Consider the following 19,714-nt stretch of genomic DNA (forward strand, 5'->3'; position numbering starts at 1 on the left):
CTCTCAGTGCACTCATACAGATCAAACAAGGCCCCCTAGAAAACACCTAGTGTGTGGTAAGCATTCAATAAAAGCTAGAAGCATGGTTTTCCTCAGACTCAGCCTCACCGGGAGGCCACTGCATCAGGCCTGAGCGCCTGCGCCACTGAGCTAAGGAATCAGACGGGAAGCTCAGCCTTGTGAATCAGCCTGATGGGGCCCGTCACACTCACGAGGCAGTGCGGGGCGGCAGGCTCTTGTGCACAACGCCCCGGCCACCCTCCACAAAGGCGCTGGGTGGCTTGTGGTAGACGGAGGCCAGCGTGCCAATGTAGCAGATGAGCTCATCCAGGAGTGTGGGCTCGATGAGGTCTGTCTCTTCGGAGATGAGCGGCTTCTCGGCCAGCACCACCTCCTTGGCAGCCACGGGGTCCGTGGAGAGAAGGCGCCAGTAGATGTAGCCACGGTCCCGCAGGTCTGGGTTGTCTGAGTCCTTGTGGGAAGATGAGAAGCCCCGGAAACGCAGAGCTGAGCAACCAGGTGAGGGGAAAAGAGGAGGCCCTCCCCACCCAGCCCTGTGATACAAGCAGAAGCACAGGGCTGCCAATGGCGGCAGTCCCTGAGTGCTCCCTGGGCCTGCCCTGAGCAGCGTAAGCGGACAGGCCCTGGAACCATGGGTTCATGTCACTGGTTTCCACTGCACCCACGGCCTCAAGCAGGTCGTGCCGAATCCTGTCTCCACTCGCCCAATTCCTTGCTGGGCCTAACTCCCTGATCCCCACCCAAAGCCTCTACACTCTAAGACCCCTGGAAGCCTTCCCTTCTTGTCAAGGACTTCATGCTCCTCTCCTTTATACTGTCACCCCTGCACCGCTTGGCCCCACTCCATTGTGATGGGGTCATAACTTCTCAGCTGGACCCTGACCTCCCTGAAGGCGGGAATCTTGGATTAGTCTGGGGCTGAACCCTGCCAAGATGCCAGGGTTGGGGGCAGGGCCACAAAGGCCTGACTCCTGGACCACAGCTCCCCTCCTGGAGCGAGGGCTGTGCTGGGCAATGGGAGGCTGGGGCCCACCTGTGTGGCCAAGCTGAGGACTTGCTGCACCAGCTCCTGGGTCTCTGTGGGCTTCTTCAGGAAGAGCTTCACGATGGCCGTCAGCAGCTGCAGCTGGACCTAAGGGAGCCAGAAGGTGAGGAGGAGGAGATGTGGGCTTCAAATCAGGGCTTTAGGGCAAAAGGGTTGTGCAAAACGTGTGGTGACAAAGAGCAACTTCCCTAGGTTGGGGGGTTGATTAGGGAACATAGGCTCAAGCCAGCAGGGATGTGGGTGCCACTGAGCAGCCCAGACTTGGCGTTACCCAGGGAGGAGCTGAGTACTGTACTATTTGGCAAACCCAGGCAGGGGACTTCTGCCCAGCTCTGTCATTCCAGAAACCTGAATTGGGGGCTCCTCAGAGCACCAAGCCCCACAATGCCTTCAGGAACTGACAGCTTCAAAGGGCAAGAGGTGAGGCTGGTATACTCCTTAAAGGGGGCCACCCATCACCAAGAGTGGCAACAGTGCCAGGCGATGGCCCCGGGGACCAGGCCAGCAGGGCCCACAGAGCCAGCTGGCCATCAAGGACCTGTGCTTCCTGCACAGCCCTCTCAGCACCCCCGTCACCCAGGCTGCGGCTTTCACCTCAACGTTCCTTCTGCCGCCCTCGGCCTGGCCAGCAGCTCCTCAGCCTAAGGATCTCTTCCTGACCCCTCCCCGCCCCCCACACTTCAGCAGTCTCCTCCAGCCATTCCATCAGAGCCGGCCCTGCAGTACAGGGAATGCTTTCTAGCCACTGGACTTCCTGTGCCAGTGCCTGTCTTGCTTATCATCGCCCAGTCTAGTGCCTGTGCATAGTGTGCACTCAATAATACTTGTTGACTTAAAACACCAATGTAATAATTCTCTGCACACAGTCCCTCCTCAGGCACAGCCTCATTTTGCTGTGAGCACCTGAGGTTCCTAATCCAGGGACAGCTGGTCTTGGGGCAGGAGGTGGGCTCAGCAGGGGTGGGCTGGCAGCAGCTCTGGCCAGGAGGAAGCTTATGGAAATAAATGGCTTAATCACTAGGGTGCAGGGCAGGTTGATGGTAGGAGGTGGAGTAGAGGGCATGAGGTCTGCTCTTAGGATCCAGGGTTCCACAGCCCTTGTGATCTGGTTACAAATGGGCCAGCGGCAGAGGAGCTGGGGGCTGGCTGTTTCCAAGGCAGGAGGAAGCCCAGGAGTTGGCTACCAGACCTGGCTCCAGCCCCTGGTGGGTGGCCCACAGGAAGCTATTTATGCCATCTGGGAAGGAGAGGTACGGCCTCTTCAGGGGGTTCTTGTGAGCTTTGAAAATGGCAATTTACGGCAGCTGCCTTGGAGTGAGAGAGTCACGTCACACCTCAGTTTAACTCTAGTTCTAACACCTCTCAGCTCGGTGACCCTGGACAAGTCCTCTAACTTCTCTGAGCCTTGGTTTCCTCATGTGAAAATTAGGCACAGCAATAGTGCCTCAGGGTTAATGTGAGAACCAATGAGACAACAGGAACCTGTTGTGTCTTCTGCTCATTGTCACCACCACCACATGGGGACTCTATCAAGTTCTCGCCAGCCCAGGTCTGCTGGCTGTCTGGAGATAGTCAAACTATCAGGTCTGCTAGGCTGCCTGGCTGGCTGGACTGCTGCCCAGGGCCCCAGCTCAGTTTCCCCCACCTAGCAGAGCAATCCCCCCGTAGGCCAGTATATCCAGGGCAGCCCTCCTGCAAGGATGCCAGGCAGGACCGGAAGGCAGGACGGAGGCAAGGGGCCTTGCCCTGGCTAACACCTATTGCTAAAGAGGCCAAGGAGCCTAGGATGGGAGGGTTCAGAAAGATAGTCTTAAAAAGTTCCAGTGCTGATGTGGCTCAAGCGGTTGAGAGACTGCCTTCCACATGGGAGGTCCCGGGTTTGGTTACCGGTGCCTCCTGAAAAAAAAAACAAAAACAAACAATAAACAAAACAAATGAAAAACCAACTCAGGGAAGCCGATGTGGCTCAGTGGTTGAGCTCTGGTTTCCCGGGTTCAATCCACGGCCCTCAGTACCTCAAAAAAAAGTTTCAAGACTGTAAAGCACTAAACAAGTATTCTTAAAAGAGTTCTGAACTGTGTTGTGAATCCAGGAGGCAATGGAAACAAGCCGTTTAATTAAAACACTACCACCCAGCAATGGTTTACTGAGCACTGTAGAGGGCATCTGATACTCATCATCCCATGATCTTTGCAACTACCTTGCCCTGGATACAAGGAAACAGTCTTGGCAAGTTTAAGGGACAGTGCTCAAGGCCACGCCGACAAGGATCGGGGCTGGGATCCACAACTTTTAAGCCCTGTTTCTTCCTTCCCACTATGCCTGGCTTCCCTCCCACCTTTCCCTGGTCTGACTCCTCTAATCCTGGCTCCTTAGCAGGCTTAGCAGAGGGAGAAAAACCTGCAGAAGATTTACTCTGATACGTGGGCAGAAATACATCCCAACAGGACCTCCTCTGCAGCAACCCAGGCAGGCCCAATTGCAGGCGCTGGCTAGTCTTTGCTCCTCTTCAGACAAGAGAAAAGAGACCGGTGTGGAAAGTGAAGCTGGCACTGAGGCAGGTGGCAGAGGAAGGAGAGAACTATTATTGTTATTTACACTGGGGTTTTTGTCCACCTAGCATGTATTCCATCTTCTGGTCACAGAAACGCTGGCTTTCATTCATAGCACTGCCCTTCACTCTGCCCCCTCTCAGTCCACAGAGACCAGGATGGGTATCTGGCAGACCTGGCCAATCAGTAATGGAGACTGGCTCAGGGCTAATACACATAGGCCCTGGGACTTTTGCTGAAACAAGTGAGGGGGAAAAGCTCTTTCCACGGGAGCTGTTATTCTGTAAGGACCTAACCTGGAAGTGCTGACCCTCGTAGCTCCATTCATGGGAGCCTGCCTGATGCAGAAGCCACCCCAGGGACGCAGAGACAGCTGGATGCCACCATCCTCATCCAAGAATGCTGGAAGAGAGCATGCTCCCTGATGTGCCAGTTACAGGATCCAGTCAGTTCCTTTGTGGCCTGGACCAGTTTGCTTTGGACATCAAATACATAATTGCTTCTCGGCCTTTTGGCTAAGATCAAGTGCAGAAATCAATTATTACCAACACCAGTACTACCATTAATAGTGCCTATTATGGACTGGGCATGTGTTAAGGACATCACACAAAGTCTACCTATTTAACATTCGCAGCAATGGGATAAGGGTGTTATGAGCCCCATTCTACAAATAAGGCTCAGACAGGAGTGTGATTAGGGTAAAGTTACACTGTCAGGAAGTAGCAGAGGAGGGGCTTGAGCTCCAGGATCTCAGATCCTGAGGCCCAGGCTTCGACCTACTAAGGTCACATTGTCCCCACTGGGCAGCTAAGATTTCTGTATTTATAAATGGACCTGTTTAAAGGCCGAGTTCAAGGACAGACAGTTCTCAGTTCACAGAATAAGGAATAAAAATGAGAAAAAGCTCAACCTCACTTATTACAGAGATGAATTAAAATGACCCTGAGGTACCCCCTTACCATTTATTAGACTAGCACAAATAAGAAGTTTGATGATGGACTAGGTAGACAAGGAGGTAAGGAAACAGATAATCTCAGACATCTGGGGTGGGAGTGTAAACTGGTATAATGTCTATACCAAGGGAAACCTGGCAAAGCTTTCAAAATTTCAAATACACATGCCCTTTTATCCAAACATTTTCCAAGAATTTATGTGCATATACAAGGCTAATCATAGAACTGCTTAAAAGAGCAGAGAACAGGATACCTAAATGTCCATGGGGGTGGGGGAGGATACTGGTTAAATAAAACAAGGTGCCCCTGGCTGCAGGAACCTTACACAGTTATAAAACAGAGCAAGAAGGCTTCTCATAGATTAATAATGGTATGATCTTCAGATATATTTTTAAGTGAGAAATGCAAAAATGCAATTTGAATTTGTATAGTATGCTACAAATAGTGTTTAAAAATAAATGGGAGGTGGGAGCAGATGTAGTTCAAGTGGTTGAGAGTGTGCTTCCCATGTACGAGGTCCTGGGTTTAATCCCCAGTACCTCCTAAAATAAAATAAAATAAAATAAAAATGGGAAGAAAATGTGTGTGTGCACATGTATGTTCACGTGTATCTGCTGGTATTCCTAAACTATCTCTAAAACCAGTAATATCTATGATCTCAGGGGAGGAGAACTCAGTGGCTGGTGAAAGCAGTGGGGGGGACACCTGTCACTATGTAACCTTTTGGACCTTTAAAATTTTGAACCAAGTCACTGTATTGCCTAGCCAAAGATAAGCAGAAAATTCAAGCAGAACCAACAATTTTTGCTTGCCTTAAGTACACGCCAGCACAGACCATCTCTTGCAGTCCTTTAGCGACTGCAGCATAGGGGGAGGGGCCACCACTGCCACCCACATGTCCTGCACCCGTCAGCTGGGGGTGCCTGGGCTGAAGGTGCCTCGCTGCTGCTCACCTGGGTGCTCTCGTCGTGGAAGCCCTCGAGGAAGCTCTCCAGCAGCTCGTCGGCGTTGTCAATGCGCTCGGCGTATTCCCCCACAATCCAGATCATGGCAGCCCGGGCCTCGGGCTCATCCAGGGAGTCCAGGTTCTCACAGAGGGTGGCGATCACGCTCTCGTACCTGGAAGCCCAGGGCACCGCTGTCCTGGGAGCACCCGGGGGCCACCCCAGGGAAGGCCCAGTAGGAGCCAAGTAAGGCAGGCAGCTACCCCTCAAAACCCCAGTGGGGCTGGGTTAAGGGGATCTGAATTTTATCAGGTACATTTTAGTTCTTGTTTTAGCCTGGGGAGAAGCTCAGGGGAAATACAAAAAGGAAAGGGTTTCTTTTAAGAATGCTATTTGTGGCAGAGAGGTTGAGAAGAGGTGCCTCTTGCCTTTCCCTCCACTCCCATCCCCAGCCCCAGGCACAGCCAGGTCGCCCTTGCACTGGGAGGGGCAGGCCCGTACTTGTTGGGGTACTTGCGGAAGATGTCCTTGATGACCACGATGGCTTCCTGGACCACGTAGTTGACCTTGGTCTGGATGAGATCAAGCAGTGTGCTCACACAGCGCTCTGCAGATTGCTGGGTGGGAAGAGGAGAGGGAAGAGATGGGCAAGGGCCCTGCACCCATTTCCAGTAGAACCTCTGATGAGCATGCCTCGGCCAAGGGCTCAAAGTCACTCATGCCAGAGCAGGAGAACAGAGAATATGCTCCTCAGGTAACAGGTGGGAGCATGAGGACAAAGTGATGTCCCTGGAACCAGGGATACAGGGAGAAAATTGGACTGAGAAGGCCAGAGACAGAGCTTCAAGAGCAGGGAGTATCCTTAAGAGTTTCTCCAGGCCAAGGCTTTTCAGCCACCCAAGAGCCAAGGGACTGTGCTCCAGCCTGACCCACCTCACGTTTACCTCCTTTATAAAAAGGGCTCCTAAGAACCAAAAACACATAGACAGTCTCTGCTCAGGGCCAGCCAGCCCTTCACTCCCTCTTTGTGACACTCTGCACTAATACACTGGTGGAGAAATTTCTCAGGACTGTTGTTACAGGTGCCAAGGAGAAAATGTCCCAGGGGTCTGGCCTGGGGTGACCAGCTATCCCAGGACCCACTAGCCACCAGTGGCCCTGTTTAAGGAGAGGGCAGCTCAGTGGTCAAGGACCCTTCCTGTAGGCAGAGAACGGGAGGGGATGAAATGATAGGACACGAGTCTGGAGCAGCTCTTGGAGTTTGGAGGAAAGGGGTATGTGGACACCCAACTCAGGACACAGGCCAACATAGTCACCAGGCCAAGCTTCTGCCCCAAATCTCCATGGACGGAAAGCCAAGTGTACCAGGTCAAAGCTAACTTGTGGCTGCCCCACCGTCTTAGAAAATGCTGCAGAAGAGCCCATGATTATGATGGGTTAATTGAATCCACAGCAACTAGAAGGCCTAAGGGAGATTACAGAGTGGGAGGCACAGCCCTATGAAAAAGAGTTCAACCAAATCTGCACAATGGGTGCTCTGAGGGCTCTGGGGGTAACCCTGAAGCTTTTTGGACCATGAAGCAGGTGGCAGATTCTGCTAGAGTCAGACTGGTTTCCTGGTTTCAGCTCTCTTCCCCACCTCCTCCCCTGGACAAGGGCAGAGTCCCAGAGCCTCACCTCCACTTTGATAGCACAGCGGCCAATGGCCCGCACAGCCTTCCGAACAAAATCAACATCTACCTCTGTCGCATACTCTTTCAGCTCCGCCAACACCTGTGGCCAAGACAGACAGGACAAGGATGGGGGAGTGTGTTCTGGTGGGGTAACCCCATGGGACACCCTGGGCAATGCATATGCGCAGATTTCTGGAAGGATGGGATTCTGCTGATCAAGGTGGAAGGTCCAAGGAGAGAGAGATGTCAGGTGCCCAGAATGGGAAGCAGGGAGACATGTGCTGGCATGGCTGGAACAACCTTTGTTTTAGGTTGATCTAGCTGACACATAACCGATGTACCGCTTTTCAAATGGACAATGATATGTAATAATAGGGAGAGTAAATTCTTTAGTAACAAAAATATCAGTTAACATTTGTGGTGTGTTCACAAAGCCTCAGGCCTGTGCTAAGCACCCATGAGGAGGAACTATTAACAGAGAGATCATGCAGCTGGCCCAGGGACCACAGTCACCAAGCCCATGCCCCCCACCCCCCTCTGCTGACCTGGGCGATGTTGGCCTGGGAGGCCAGGCGGATCATGATGTCCAGCTTCTCCAGCTTCACATAGATGGGGTCATTGTACTTCACAAAGAAGACCTTCATCTCGTGCTTCAGGATCTCAGGCCTGGCAGGGGAGGTGGTCAGCCGGAGAGCAAGAAGGCATAAGCCCCATGGGAAACCCCTCCACGTCCACTGGGACCCTTCTCCTGGGGGCTGGGGAGGAGGCCAGTACCCGGGAAGGCAGAGTCACTGCTGCAGCGGCTCGCTCCTGGGCAGAGGGCCCACTGAGCCACAGGGGCAAGGTTCAGACTGGCCACTTCTTGTCTGAATACATTATGGGAAAGAAGATGGAGTACAGATGAGAGAGTTCACATTTGAGAGGCAGCAGGCTCCAGGGGACAATCCCAGTTTGTGATCTCAGGCCTTTATTTCCTCATTCATGAAATGGAATGACACTGCAAAACAGTGGCTCTCTTTAGAAAGGCCTGGAGCCTGAGAGCCTGGATTTTGGAGGGCGCCCACTATGCCTTGAGAAGGGTCCTTAACTGTGCCTCGATGGAGAACATGGCTTACGCTGAGCACCTGCTTTCCTTTGGGGAGTCTGGAATCTTGGCATGTGCCAGGTAGAGGACACTTAGAGCAGCTCCCAATAAAAATCCTGGGCACTGAGTCTCAAACGGCCTTTCTGAGCAGAGATACCACACACACATTGCTGCAATTTTGTTGGTGAAGAGTGTGCTCTGAGCAGCCCCTCATGGAGGGAAGGGGACATAGGGAGGCTGTAGGTGGATTCCTCCAGACTCTGCCTCCATCTTAGCCCTTCTGACTGGCTGTATTCTTCCCATGTCACTAGGAATCTTAGGTATGAGTACAACTCAGTGCTGAAGCTTGTGAGTCTGTCTAGCAAATATCTGAACCTGGAGGTGGTCTTGGGGACCCCCGACACAGGCACTTACATAATTGGACTCTTGTGAGAGTTAGACAAGAAGCATCTAGCACAAGTCAGGCTAAGAGCAGGCGCTCACTACACAGGCGCTTTCACCAGCACTTTCACATGCATTGTGGCTCTTGCCCTCGAAGGCTGAATGCACAACTGGCACCACCTGCCTCCTCTTTCTTAAATAGAGTTTGAGAGACTTGCACAAAGCCATACAAAGCTAATGAGGTCCCAAGGTCCCAAGATCAGGAAGGGTAAGAGTAAGGTGAGTGTTACCACCCGACTCCTATGTCCCTTCCAGAAAAGAGAGGAGGAAAGAAGGAATGTGGACAGACTGTGGAGAATGGAGAGGACACAGCAGAAAGGAGGCATGCTGGGTAATTGGTGCTATTGTGCAAGCTGCGGGGTGGTCCCAGCAAAGTAAGGAGTCTTTGTTGTGCCCTATAGGGAGGCAAAATCCTAAAATGTGCAGGAGGAGGATTTCTACAATTGGGACCTGGCAAAAGCTACCCAATCACATTAGGACTAGGCCAGGCCTTGCCTCAGCAACATGCACTTCTTGTAAGATTGACCAAGTTAAACACAGCAAAGGGAGGCCCTTCACTCTGGTCTGGGTCTGCAAGTCACAATACCGTCTTCAATCCAGTGCCTGGAAACCCTCATCTCATCCCTTTGTTTAGGCACTCAGAAAGCTTTCCCATATTTACCTCCCAAGCCTTCATAGCTGTTCTAGTTCACCCCAAGAGTGTACAAGAACCAGGCTGACGTTACAAGGGCAAGGACATGTGCTATCTCCCAAAAGAACCACGAGCAGAGGAGCCTGCTCTCTGAGTATCCCTGCCCCCCACCCTGGGGCCTGTTGTGACACACGATGCTCAAGCCTTCTGACCAAAAAGGACTCAGGAGTCCAAGCCCACTCCACAGAGCTGCAGGTCTTCCTCAGAGGAAAGGTGATTATTCCAGAATCCCCTTCCTGCTCTGGGTCTTAGGAACCAGTGCTGTGCAACTGTTTTTTGGCCCCACTCCACCAGGTACCAGACCCCTTCCCTTAGAACAGTGCCTCTCTGTTGCAGTTGTTCTCATGGGGAGGAGGAAAACAGGCCACATAGCATTCTGGGTGACTTTGACGTATCCCCAAAACTTAGCCCAGGCCCTGAGGCTGATGCAAAGTTTAATGATTCTCTACCATCCTGGAGTCCTCCAACCTCAAGGAATTTGACTAGATTCATGGAGTCTGTCCCAAGAAACATTTTTCCACATCATTTCAAGGGGGCTCTGTGCACTCTGAAGCCACTCACTACCCACAGTTAAGAACCTCCACTCTAGCTGTTACCTGGCCTGCGACCTGGTTAGGCTAAGTCAGGGTTTTTCAACCTTGGCAATATGGACATTTTGGGCTGGATAATTCTTTGTTGCCGGGGTTTTGTCTTGTGCATTTCAGGGTGTTGAGCAGCATCCCTGGCTTCCTCCCAGAGCCCTTCACTATCAGCTGACAACCAAAAGTATCTCCAGACATTACCCAGTGTCCCCTGTGGGATAAAGCTACCCTGGCTGGGAGCCACTGAGTCAAGCTACTTTTTGAGACCTCCCAAATGGTAAGAGGTCATAGTCCCTTCAGCAGCCACTGTTCCCAGAAGAAGAGATACCCCTCAAGAGTGCACACAGCCGGCGTGGGGGCAGGCACACACCTTTTCTGCACAATGAGGTTGATGTTGCGCAGGGCCACGTACTGCAGCTCGGGCTCTGCAGACAGCAGCGTGACCAGGGGCGGGGCCAGCTTCTTGAGCAGTGTGCCATAGTAGTCCAGGTCCTTGGACAACATCTCCATGAACTTCATCAGCACCTTCACAGCAGACAGCACCACAGCAGAGTTGGCATGGGACAGCCGGGGGGTGACCCGCTCACAGATGCTGGGGTCCATTCCAATGGGGACAAATAGGAGAGACAGACAAGGGAAACATCCTGCTTTTAGTTACCAAATTATCATGTCTTCTGCAGCACAAAGCTCTAGATCCCAGTTCTGCTGTGTTAACTGACCCCAAGCAAGTCAAAATTGCTCTGAGCCTTGGTTTCCTCACCTGTGAAACAGGGATGGCAATGCCTGCTTCCCAAGGTTGCTAAGGGCTAAGGAGAGATAATGCATGGGAAGGCAAGAGCCTTGCACATAGTCAATATAACGTCAATCCCCTCCCCCAAGGCCAGTGAACTCAGAAGGACAGCATGCTGGTTCAGACCAAGAGCCAGCTGAGTCCTGGTTGGGTGAGCCTGCACATTTCCCTCTATCTCTCTAAGCCAGTCTCCTTATCTGCAAAATGAAGGTGAGGAGGGGATCTCCTTCACGAAGGTGCTTTAAGGATTAGCTAATTCACGGAAAGTGCCTGCACACTGGGAGAAGTCCGTGGCTAGTGGTGCAGATGCTCTGTCACCTTCCTTTAGCCTGAGATGACTGGGGTCTCTGTCCACTCCCAGCTCAGGTCCTGGCTGCTGTCTGTGCCCCTAGTGAGCATGAGCCGACTGCCTGAAGCAACACGCGTGCTGCTGACAGGCTGGCTCTGGAGGGACAGGAAGCAGGCAGACTGCCTGAGGTAGTCTGAGGATGGTCAGTGGGGAAAAGCCGTGGAAAGGGGCCCACTGGAGGCCTGAGGCCCAGCTTGTGGGGAAAGCCCCAAGGACCAGGCCAAGCTGGGCTGGCCGGCAAGGGACAGCCTGCTCACCTCTGGGCCTCCCGGTCATCCTTGGGGGTATAGTTGGCCAGGCAGTCTAGGATGAAGATCTGGCCCCACTCAGTGCACTCATTCAAGGCCGTCAGCAGCTTATTAATGGACTGTGGGTTCAGGTCGAGCAGATTGCTGCTGGGGTGAGACTCAGCGATCTCCGAGAGGGCAGCCACTGCGTTTGCCACCACCTGTTGAGTGGGTAGAAGGGGCAGAGGCTGCTCACAGGCCACTAGCTGACCGGAGGGCACGTATCCTGAAGGAACATGACCTGGAGGGCAGGGTCATGAGCACCAACAAAACCTACTCCTTGGCGGCGGACCTGGCCCAGTGGTTAGGGCGTCCGTCTACCACATGGGAGGTCCGTGGTTCAAACGCCGGGCCTCCTTGACCTGTGTGCAGCTGGCCCATGCACAGTGTTGATGCGCGCAAGGAGTGCCCTGCCACACAGGGGTGTCCCCCACGTAGGGGAGCCCCACGTGCAAGGAGTGTGCCCCGTAAGGAGAGCCACCCAGTGCGAAAGAAAGTGCAGCCTGCCCAAGAATGGCGCTGCCCACACGGAGAGCTGACACAGCAAGATGACGCAACAAAAAGAAACACAGATTCCCGTGCCGCTGACAACAACAGAAGCAGACAAAGAAAACGCAGCAAAACAGACACAGAGAACAGACAACTGGGGTGGGGTTGGGGAGGGGAGAGAAATAAATAAATAAATCTTTAAACAAACAAAATCTATTCTTCGCACTCACCGCACTGACCCATCTGCAAACTGGGTCTAAAATAATTGCACCTTTAAGAAAAAGAGGTAAGATAAAAACCAAGGACTAGGAACAAGCGCCTGGCAACAGAGATGTTTCCCAACCATTTTGCACAGCATATCCCATTACCAGCTACAACAGCTCATTTTAGTAGTCAAACTGCTTCTCAGAACTAGAAGATTCCTGCAGACGGCTTCAGGGGCTGCTGGGCGCTGGAGACAGAGAGCTTGTCAGGTGAAATTCTGGGCCCTCAACACATTTTCACTAGAGCAGCTGTAGTTATGTGTGCTCTGATCTGCTGTTCTCAACTTTCCCTATGACAAGTCGTGCTACAATGCCCACCCTTATATTGGCCAGCCAGGGCCTGCATGGGATCCATGTTTCTGTACAGAGAAGGTTTGTGCTTTCATCTTTAACAGGGCCAAACCACCCTCCGACATGCTGCCACCACGATGTAAGATGACGCTGATGTTCCCTGCCCAGTCACATCCTGTGCGCTGTCTCCCATGATGTGCTACTTCCTTTACAATCCTGCAAAGATGTGAGGAAGGCGGAAAGTACCTCGGGTTCCAAGCTGACAGATGGCGTTGGTAGAGGACAAGGGACAGTGACTGGAAGGGGCAGAAGGAGAGTACTAGTATTGACTGCACGCCCACTACATGCCAGGTCATGCCAGGCATGTTACCATCTTGCCAGCTGCACAGAGTTAGAGTCGTCTTACAGATGATAAAAAGAGGGCTCTGAAAGGTTAAGCAGCTTGCTCAAGCCACACAGCTAATTAGGGGGCGCAAAGAAAGGAATCTGGAGGGAAGCGAACTTGGCTCAATGGTTAGAGCATCCACCTACCACATGGTAGGTCCATGGTTCAAACCCAGGGCCTCCTTGACCCATGTGATGAGCTGGCCTATGCACAGTGAGTACCATGCCACGCAGGGGTGTCCCCCGCATAGGGGAGCCCCACGCGCAAGGAGTACACCCCGTAAAGAGAGCTGCCAAGTGCGAAAGAAAGTTCAGCCTGCCCAGGAGTGGCGCCGCAGACACGGAGAGCTGATGCAGCAAGATGATGCAAGAAAAAGAGACACAGATTCCCAGTGCTGCTGACAAGAATAGAAGCAGACACAGAAGAACACACAGCGAATGGACACAGAGAATAGACAACTGGGGGGGGAAGGGGATAGAAATAAATTAAAAAAAAAAAAAAAGAAAGGAATCTGGGAAGTGGACTTGGCTCAATGGATAGAGCGTCCGCCTACCACATGGGAAGTCCACGGTTCAAACCCAGGGCCGCCTTGATCCATGTGATGAGCTGGCCCACGTGCAGTGCTAATGCGTGCAAGGAATGCCGTGCCATGCAGGGGTGTCCCCCGTGTACGGGAGCCCCACATGCAAGGAGTGTGCCCCGTAAGGAGAGCTGCCCAGTGTGAAAGAAAGTTCAGCCTGCCCAGGAGTGGCACCGCACACACGGAGAGCTGATGCAAGATGACGCAACAAAAAGAGACAGATTCCCAGTGCTGCTGACAAGAAGCAGACACAGAAGAACACACAGAGAATGGACACAGAGAACAGACAACTGGGGCGAGGGGTGGGGGGTGGGCAAGGGGAGAGAAATAAATAAAAAATAAATAAAATCTTAAGAAAAAAAAAAAGGAAGGAGTTCACTGATCACACCCCCATCACTACGGGGCTTGAGAATCATTAACCCACCCAGCGATGCTTGGTGCTGCAGGAACTGGGAACTGCCTAACAGACAGTTAGGCCAAAGTCTTCCAAGGCAGCCCAGGAGGAGGTTGAGGTGGAGGTGGCTGGACGGCAGTCAGGGTGGCTTACCATGGGGTTAGAGTCGGAGATAAGGTCTTTGAGGGTGTCCAGGAAGCCCTGGTCCTCCACCAGCTGGGCGTTGATGTCGTGAAGCTTGGCCACGCACACGGCCGCTGTCTTGCGCACATAAGGATCCTCGTCCTTCAGGCACTTGCGGAGGGGCTCGCACAGGTACTCTGTGATCTTGTCGACGCGGATGCAGCCCATGGTCCGCACAGCCAGGGCCCGGATCAGGGGATTGGGGTCCTCACAGTCCTGTGGAGAACCAGCCGTTGGCCAGGGGCAGGGGTGGGACAAGCCATTTGTGGCTGCAGGTTCTTCCCGTCCTGGTGACATCAGGAGCTAGAAGCCTGGCTGGGCTGAGCATCATCAGGTGGCTGCTGGGGAATCTCCCACCAGGTACAGCAAAAACAGGAAAGGAAATGCCATAAAGCGGGCACCCAGCATCTGGCAGACACTGTGCCCAGGGTTCTGTGCATTCTCTCCTTCAACCTCACGGGAGACACACAATACCAGCCTCCCTTTACAGATGAGGAAGCTGAGGCAGTCTGGAAGGCCGAGAGCTCGACTAAGGTCACAGGGCAGAACTGTGACCGAAACATATACATCCAGCACTATGGCCCTCAGTTTTTCCAGTGAGCCACAGAAACCCTCAGTTTCTCATATCTGAGCATCACGAGGGCTAGGAGAGATGAGCTATTCCTACTTGCTCCTCAGTATGGAGGAGAGATAACATAGGAAGGAGCAAAGTCTAGAAAAGGAACTCAGCAGCTCTCAGAAGCTTGTTGAATTCTGCCCCAGCAGGAGATGCAGGGCAATGGCCAACCTTCAGGGAATGGAAGGATCCAAAGACTTGGGGCAACCTCACATGGAATGCGTTAAGCAGGGTCTTTAGCACCTGATGGTCTGAAGACAGTGAGTCCTCTGCTGGAGGAGGGCCTCAGCTGGGCGGTTAAGGGCTTGGGCATAGCCTGATACTCCCACTGAGGACCACAGTGCTCTGCTTCCACAAGGAGCTCAAGGAAAGGTAGAGCAGTGAGCACCCTACACCCTCCTGCCAAGCTTGCACTCACCTTCACAAAGGTGTTGACAGCCATGATGGCCATGTCGGGCTGGCTCTTGGCATAGTTCATCAAGTACAGGTACACCAGTTTCTTCAGCTCCAGGTTGTCTGTCTGCATACAGTTCACCACATCAGGGAAGAGGGCACTGAAAGGTCAAAATGGGATCAGCGGGAGGGAAGGCTTAAAAAAGGAAAAGGAAGATTTTCAGGCAGGTAATTTGGAGGGGGGAAAGCAGTGGATGACAGGGAAGGAGAAAGATAAACAGGATTTCCTACTGAAAGTGAGGAGCTAACTACGCCACATTACTATGAACACCTATGGGTAGAAACAGAATTCTAGAGATGATTCTACAATCAAAAAAATTCCCTTATTCTTTTCTCGGGGTTCAGACATGAGCTCTAGAGTTCCTCAGACCTGGCTCAAGTCCAAGCTCTGCCTCTTGCTATGACATTGGTAAAATTCCTTTGTCCCCCAAGTCTCAGTTTCCTCATTTGGAAGAAAGGCATTACCAAAAAAACCCGATTCCTGGACCCTTGTGATAATTAAATGAAATCACATACTTAAGGGATCTAGTCTTTGGCATCTGGGAGGTGCTGAGTAAATGAAAACCATTCGTTTTCCCTTCCTGATGCTTAATGTAGCTCTCTTATGCTGGGCTGCTCTTCTGGAGTGTTCAGGGAGGCAGGGATGGGACTCCACTTTCATCACAAGAACCAGCTCTGGTGCCCACTGAGAGCCAGCACCAGCACATGTGGAGCCAGCACTACCTGCCAGGCTTGATGCTCAGGGCTTTCCAGACTTGATCTCATTTAACAGTCCCGAGAAGCCAGGAGATTATCCCCATTTGATGAGAACTTTGGGGCTCGAAAGTAATTTATGTGCCTGAGGAGCCATGTCTGCCTTCAAAGCCCACACTCGTGCCTGTCATTATACTGGGGGGAACACTTCCCAACACAGCACCCAAGAGTCCCAGCGTTCCAGATGTGAAATATGATTGGAGAGCAATTTCCCACCTCTGGTATCATTAGTGGCCCCCTCGATTCTTGTGTTTTCAAGGGCAGGGTCATGGAAACTGAGAAACTTAAGAGCTCAAAGTGAACTTCCTGAGCAGGGAGGGGGTCACCGTGGTTACCCCCAACAGCCAGGAGTCCAGTGGAAGCTGAAATTGATGTATCACCTTTGAAGATGATGTACCAGGAAGAACAGGGAACAGGGGGAGAGAAGCAAGAACTGCTGATAAGCCTGACTTGCTCTTCTGTGCCCGTCACATCAGCAAAACAAGTTCACTGGAGATGGAAAAACAAAGATGTTTCCTCTGTGAGGAGGTGACACTGGTGTTCTAGTTTAAGGAGCACTGCTTTGTCTCTGAAGTAATCTGATTTGGAAAGAGGCCCAGTTTTCCAGCAGAGACCTGATCCCCTTGCCACTCCATCTTTTTTTTTTTTTTAAGGTTTATTTTTTATTTATTACCCCCCCTTCCCCCTTGTTATTTGCACTTGCTGTGTGTGTTCACTGTAAGTGCATTTTCTTTTTGAAGGTACTGGAACTGAACCCAGGCCCTCCCACAAGGGAGGGAGAAGCCTAACTGCTGAGCCACCACAGACCACTCCCTGCTTTGTTGCGTCTCTCATTGTGTTTTCCACCTTGTGTCTACGATGCATCATCTTGTTGAGTTAGTTTGCTGCACCAGCCCATCACATCAGCTCACTGTCTTGCTTGTCTTCTTCAGGAGGCACTGGGAACCAAACCCAGGAGCTCCCATGTGGTAGGCGGGAGCTCAATCGCTCGAGCCATACCCTCTTCCCAGCCACTCCACCTTTGGCAGGTCTCTCTGTGTAACTTTCTCCTCTGTCGTCCTCAGGACCTTGCTGAGGGTAGCAATGGGACAGGGCAATCCATGAAGTCTGGATCCATCCAGTGGTGATGCAGGGCCTGGATGGGGGAGCTGCTCCACTCCAGCACCCAGGCCTAAGAGGCACAGGGCTGTGTACCACGAAGACACAGGAGAGGGTATGGGCAAAAGCACCTGGGTGTGGATTTCAGAAATGCTGGGCTTGGGCCTTGTTCTGCCAGTAACCAAGTGACTTTTGGGCAATCATTTGACTCCTTTAGCTGGTTTCTTTGTCAGTAAAAAATGCTATTATTTACAATATGGTAATTGTAAGGAACTTTTGAGAAAACACTTCTGAAAGTGTTCTGCAGATTCAAACACTGTGCTAATCTAACTAACTTGTCATAAAAGCTAGTCCCTGCCTTTGGGATTTAATGGCGTAGTGAGTAGAACAACAAAAATACACAAGAAGATACCTGCATACAGTACAGTCTAGAATCAGTGCTGAGTGACAGGAACAGAGAGCAAATGCTGCCAGTTCATGGCAGTAAGAGGTGTCTGTGGGCTGGGGTGAGACAGGTCCGGGCCAGGGGAAGAAGGTAGACCTCAGATGGGTTTTTAATGCTAGAAAAACAAGCTGGGTAAATGGAAAAAGGGAGGGACATTCTAGGCAGGGAAAAGCACAAGCAGAGATGGGGCAGCATTCCTACACAGGATCTGATCTAGCGATCAGATACAAACCAGGTGGCAAAATGGCAACATTTTGGACAAATCCGATCTGTAGATGTATTTCATTTGGACCACACCATGTTTGTTTGCTTATTTAACATCATCTGACACTTTTAAATAGGGAGATTTAAAATAAAAATCCAGATTTCCCGTTCTTTTTAAAATCCGGAAGACTTAGTCCTGCCAGGTTCATTTCCCAGAGGCAGCAATGCTCTGCAGTACCTGACAGGGTCACGCCCCATCTGTGCCATCTCTCCTGGGCCTTTTCACTCTCATCCACTGTGGAGAGTACTGCAGTACTGCCTGACCCCTTTGGCACTTGTGTTCATGACCCCTGTGTAAACACAGTCTTCTGTTTGGAAAGGAGGTTCATGAAAAGAGCTACATGACAGGACATGTGGTACCTAGAGACACCCTAAAAGAGAAACTATCTGAACTGGACCCTGCTACCAGCCCTCCCTCTGACAGCCAGCGTCCGGCTGCCATGCTGCCCACTCCTGCACACCTGACATCCTTGCCCACGGTCATCGAAGCAATCACTTTCTTCACAGCCTCTTTCTTCTTCTCCTTCTTGTCACTGTTGAGCTCTGCCTTCAGCTCGAAGATCTCCCCTAAGAAAAGGACGCAGGCATGAGCAATCCATCCCCCCCTGCCAGCGGATGATCCTCCCCCTCCGACTTCTAAAGGACCAGGAGGGAGGGGAGGAAGACACCTGTGCTGCCAACTGAGGGCAGCTTTAGGCCCTTGGTCTCTGTGGGACAAGCAGCAGTGAGGGTCCCAAATGCCTGCTAGGAGGGGAATTATCAAGATGGAAGCCTGGAGGTCACAGGAGCTCGAGGATGCAGATGCATAGGAATATGAAGATTCTGAAGGAGACAAAAGCATGAAGGCTTTTCTCAGCCAGACTGCTAAAAATGTACAGAGGAAATGCAAAGTTCTCAGCCAACCTTAACCAAGGCCCTCAAGGCTCAGCATGATGGCATCTTGGTATTTAAAGTTGAGGGGTGAGGGTGGGATTTGACCCACTCCCACACATAGCCTCTTCCGGTTTTCCCCAAACATCTAGGAAAAAAACGGCTTGCTCAGAGTTTCATTTCCTGAGCCACAAATGGTGGCCCAGCTCTGAAAATGACAACTCAGTTGCACACTAAGGCTCTAGCATGTAATAAACTATTCTTAAGAACTTGATGATCTGGAAAAAGCAAATGAGGAAGTAGGGTTGCTCAAGGGCCTGCCATGGAGAGGCAGTCAAGAATCCGATAACCGTTAGGAGGGAGACTCTGGAGTCTGACAGGCCTCAAAACAAGAGCCAGCTTCTCCTGAGCCTTTGCTAAGTCAAGCACTGTAACTTTTTCCCATGCAGTTTCTTCTTTCTTCCGCACAATTCTGCATTTTCCCCCTTTTTCACCAATGAGTAAAAAGAAGCTGTTAGGGATCAGCATCTTGCCCAAAGGCACAAACCTAGTGGGCGGCCACAGGGTCAGGATTCAAAAGGAAGGCTACTACTCCGTTTTTGTTTTTGTTTTTAAAGATTTATTTATTTAATTCCCCCTCTCCCTGGGTTGTCTGTTCTCTGTGTCTATTTGCTGCGTCTTGTTTCTTTGTCCGCTTCTGTTGTCAGCGGCAGGGGAAGTGTGGGTGGAGCCATTCCTGGGCAGGCTGCACTTTCTTTTGCGCTGGGTGCCTCTCCTTACAGGGGGCACTCCTTGCGCATGGGGCTCCCCTACGCGGGGGACACCCCTGCGTGGCGCGGCACTCGTTGTGCGCATCAGCACTGCGCATGGGCCAGCTCCACACGGGTCAAGGAGGCCCAGGGTTTGAACCGCGGACCTCCCATGTGGTAGACGGACGCCCTAACCACTGGACCAAGTCCGTTTCCCTGTTTTTGTTTTTTTTTAAGATTTATTTATTTCTCTTCCCTTCCCCCACTCCTGTCATCTGCTCTCTGTGTCCATTTGCTGTGTGTTCTTCTGCATCTGCTTTTATTATCAGGCAGCACTGGGAAACTATCTTTTTTTGTTGCATCATCTTGCTGTGTCAGCTCTCCATGTGTGAGGTGCCACTCCCGGGCGGGCTGCGCTTTTTTCACATGGGGTGGCTTTCCTTGCGGGGTGTACTCCTTGCGCGTGGGGC

At 51.9% G+C, this 19,714-nt stretch overlaps 1 protein-coding gene across 6 annotated transcripts in view; it reads right to left on the reverse strand.

Annotated features, from left to right (window-relative positions):
- The window catches only part of AP1B1 (adaptor related protein complex 1 subunit beta 1), a 55,368-nt gene that overhangs the window by 12,636 nt on the left and 23,018 nt on the right, over positions 1-19,714 (reverse strand). For all 6 annotated transcript variants that reach the window (XM_004461744.5, XM_004461746.5, XM_058281603.1 and 3 more), the window contains exons 3-13: positions 18,087-18,192; positions 15,031-15,166; positions 13,967-14,212; positions 11,382-11,572; positions 10,356-10,577; positions 7,734-7,854; positions 7,193-7,288; positions 6,017-6,132; positions 5,525-5,690; positions 1,055-1,153; positions 213-472 (exon numbers count right to left, since the gene is read on the reverse strand). In XM_004461744.5, coding sequence (XP_004461801.1) covers positions 213-472; positions 1,055-1,153; positions 5,525-5,690; positions 6,017-6,132; positions 7,193-7,288; positions 7,734-7,854; positions 10,356-10,577; positions 11,382-11,572; positions 13,967-14,212; positions 15,031-15,166; positions 18,087-18,192 — 1,759 coding nt within the window. The remainder of the gene's footprint in view (positions 1-212; positions 473-1,054; positions 1,154-5,524; positions 5,691-6,016; positions 6,133-7,192; positions 7,289-7,733; positions 7,855-10,355; positions 10,578-11,381; positions 11,573-13,966; positions 14,213-15,030; positions 15,167-18,086; positions 18,193-19,714) is intronic.

Source organism: Dasypus novemcinctus, chromosome 19, assembly GCF_030445035.2.
Source record: "Dasypus novemcinctus isolate mDasNov1 chromosome 19, mDasNov1.1.hap2, whole genome shotgun sequence".
In the NCBI taxonomy this organism is placed as follows: Eukaryota; Metazoa; Chordata; class Mammalia; order Cingulata; family Dasypodidae; genus Dasypus; species Dasypus novemcinctus.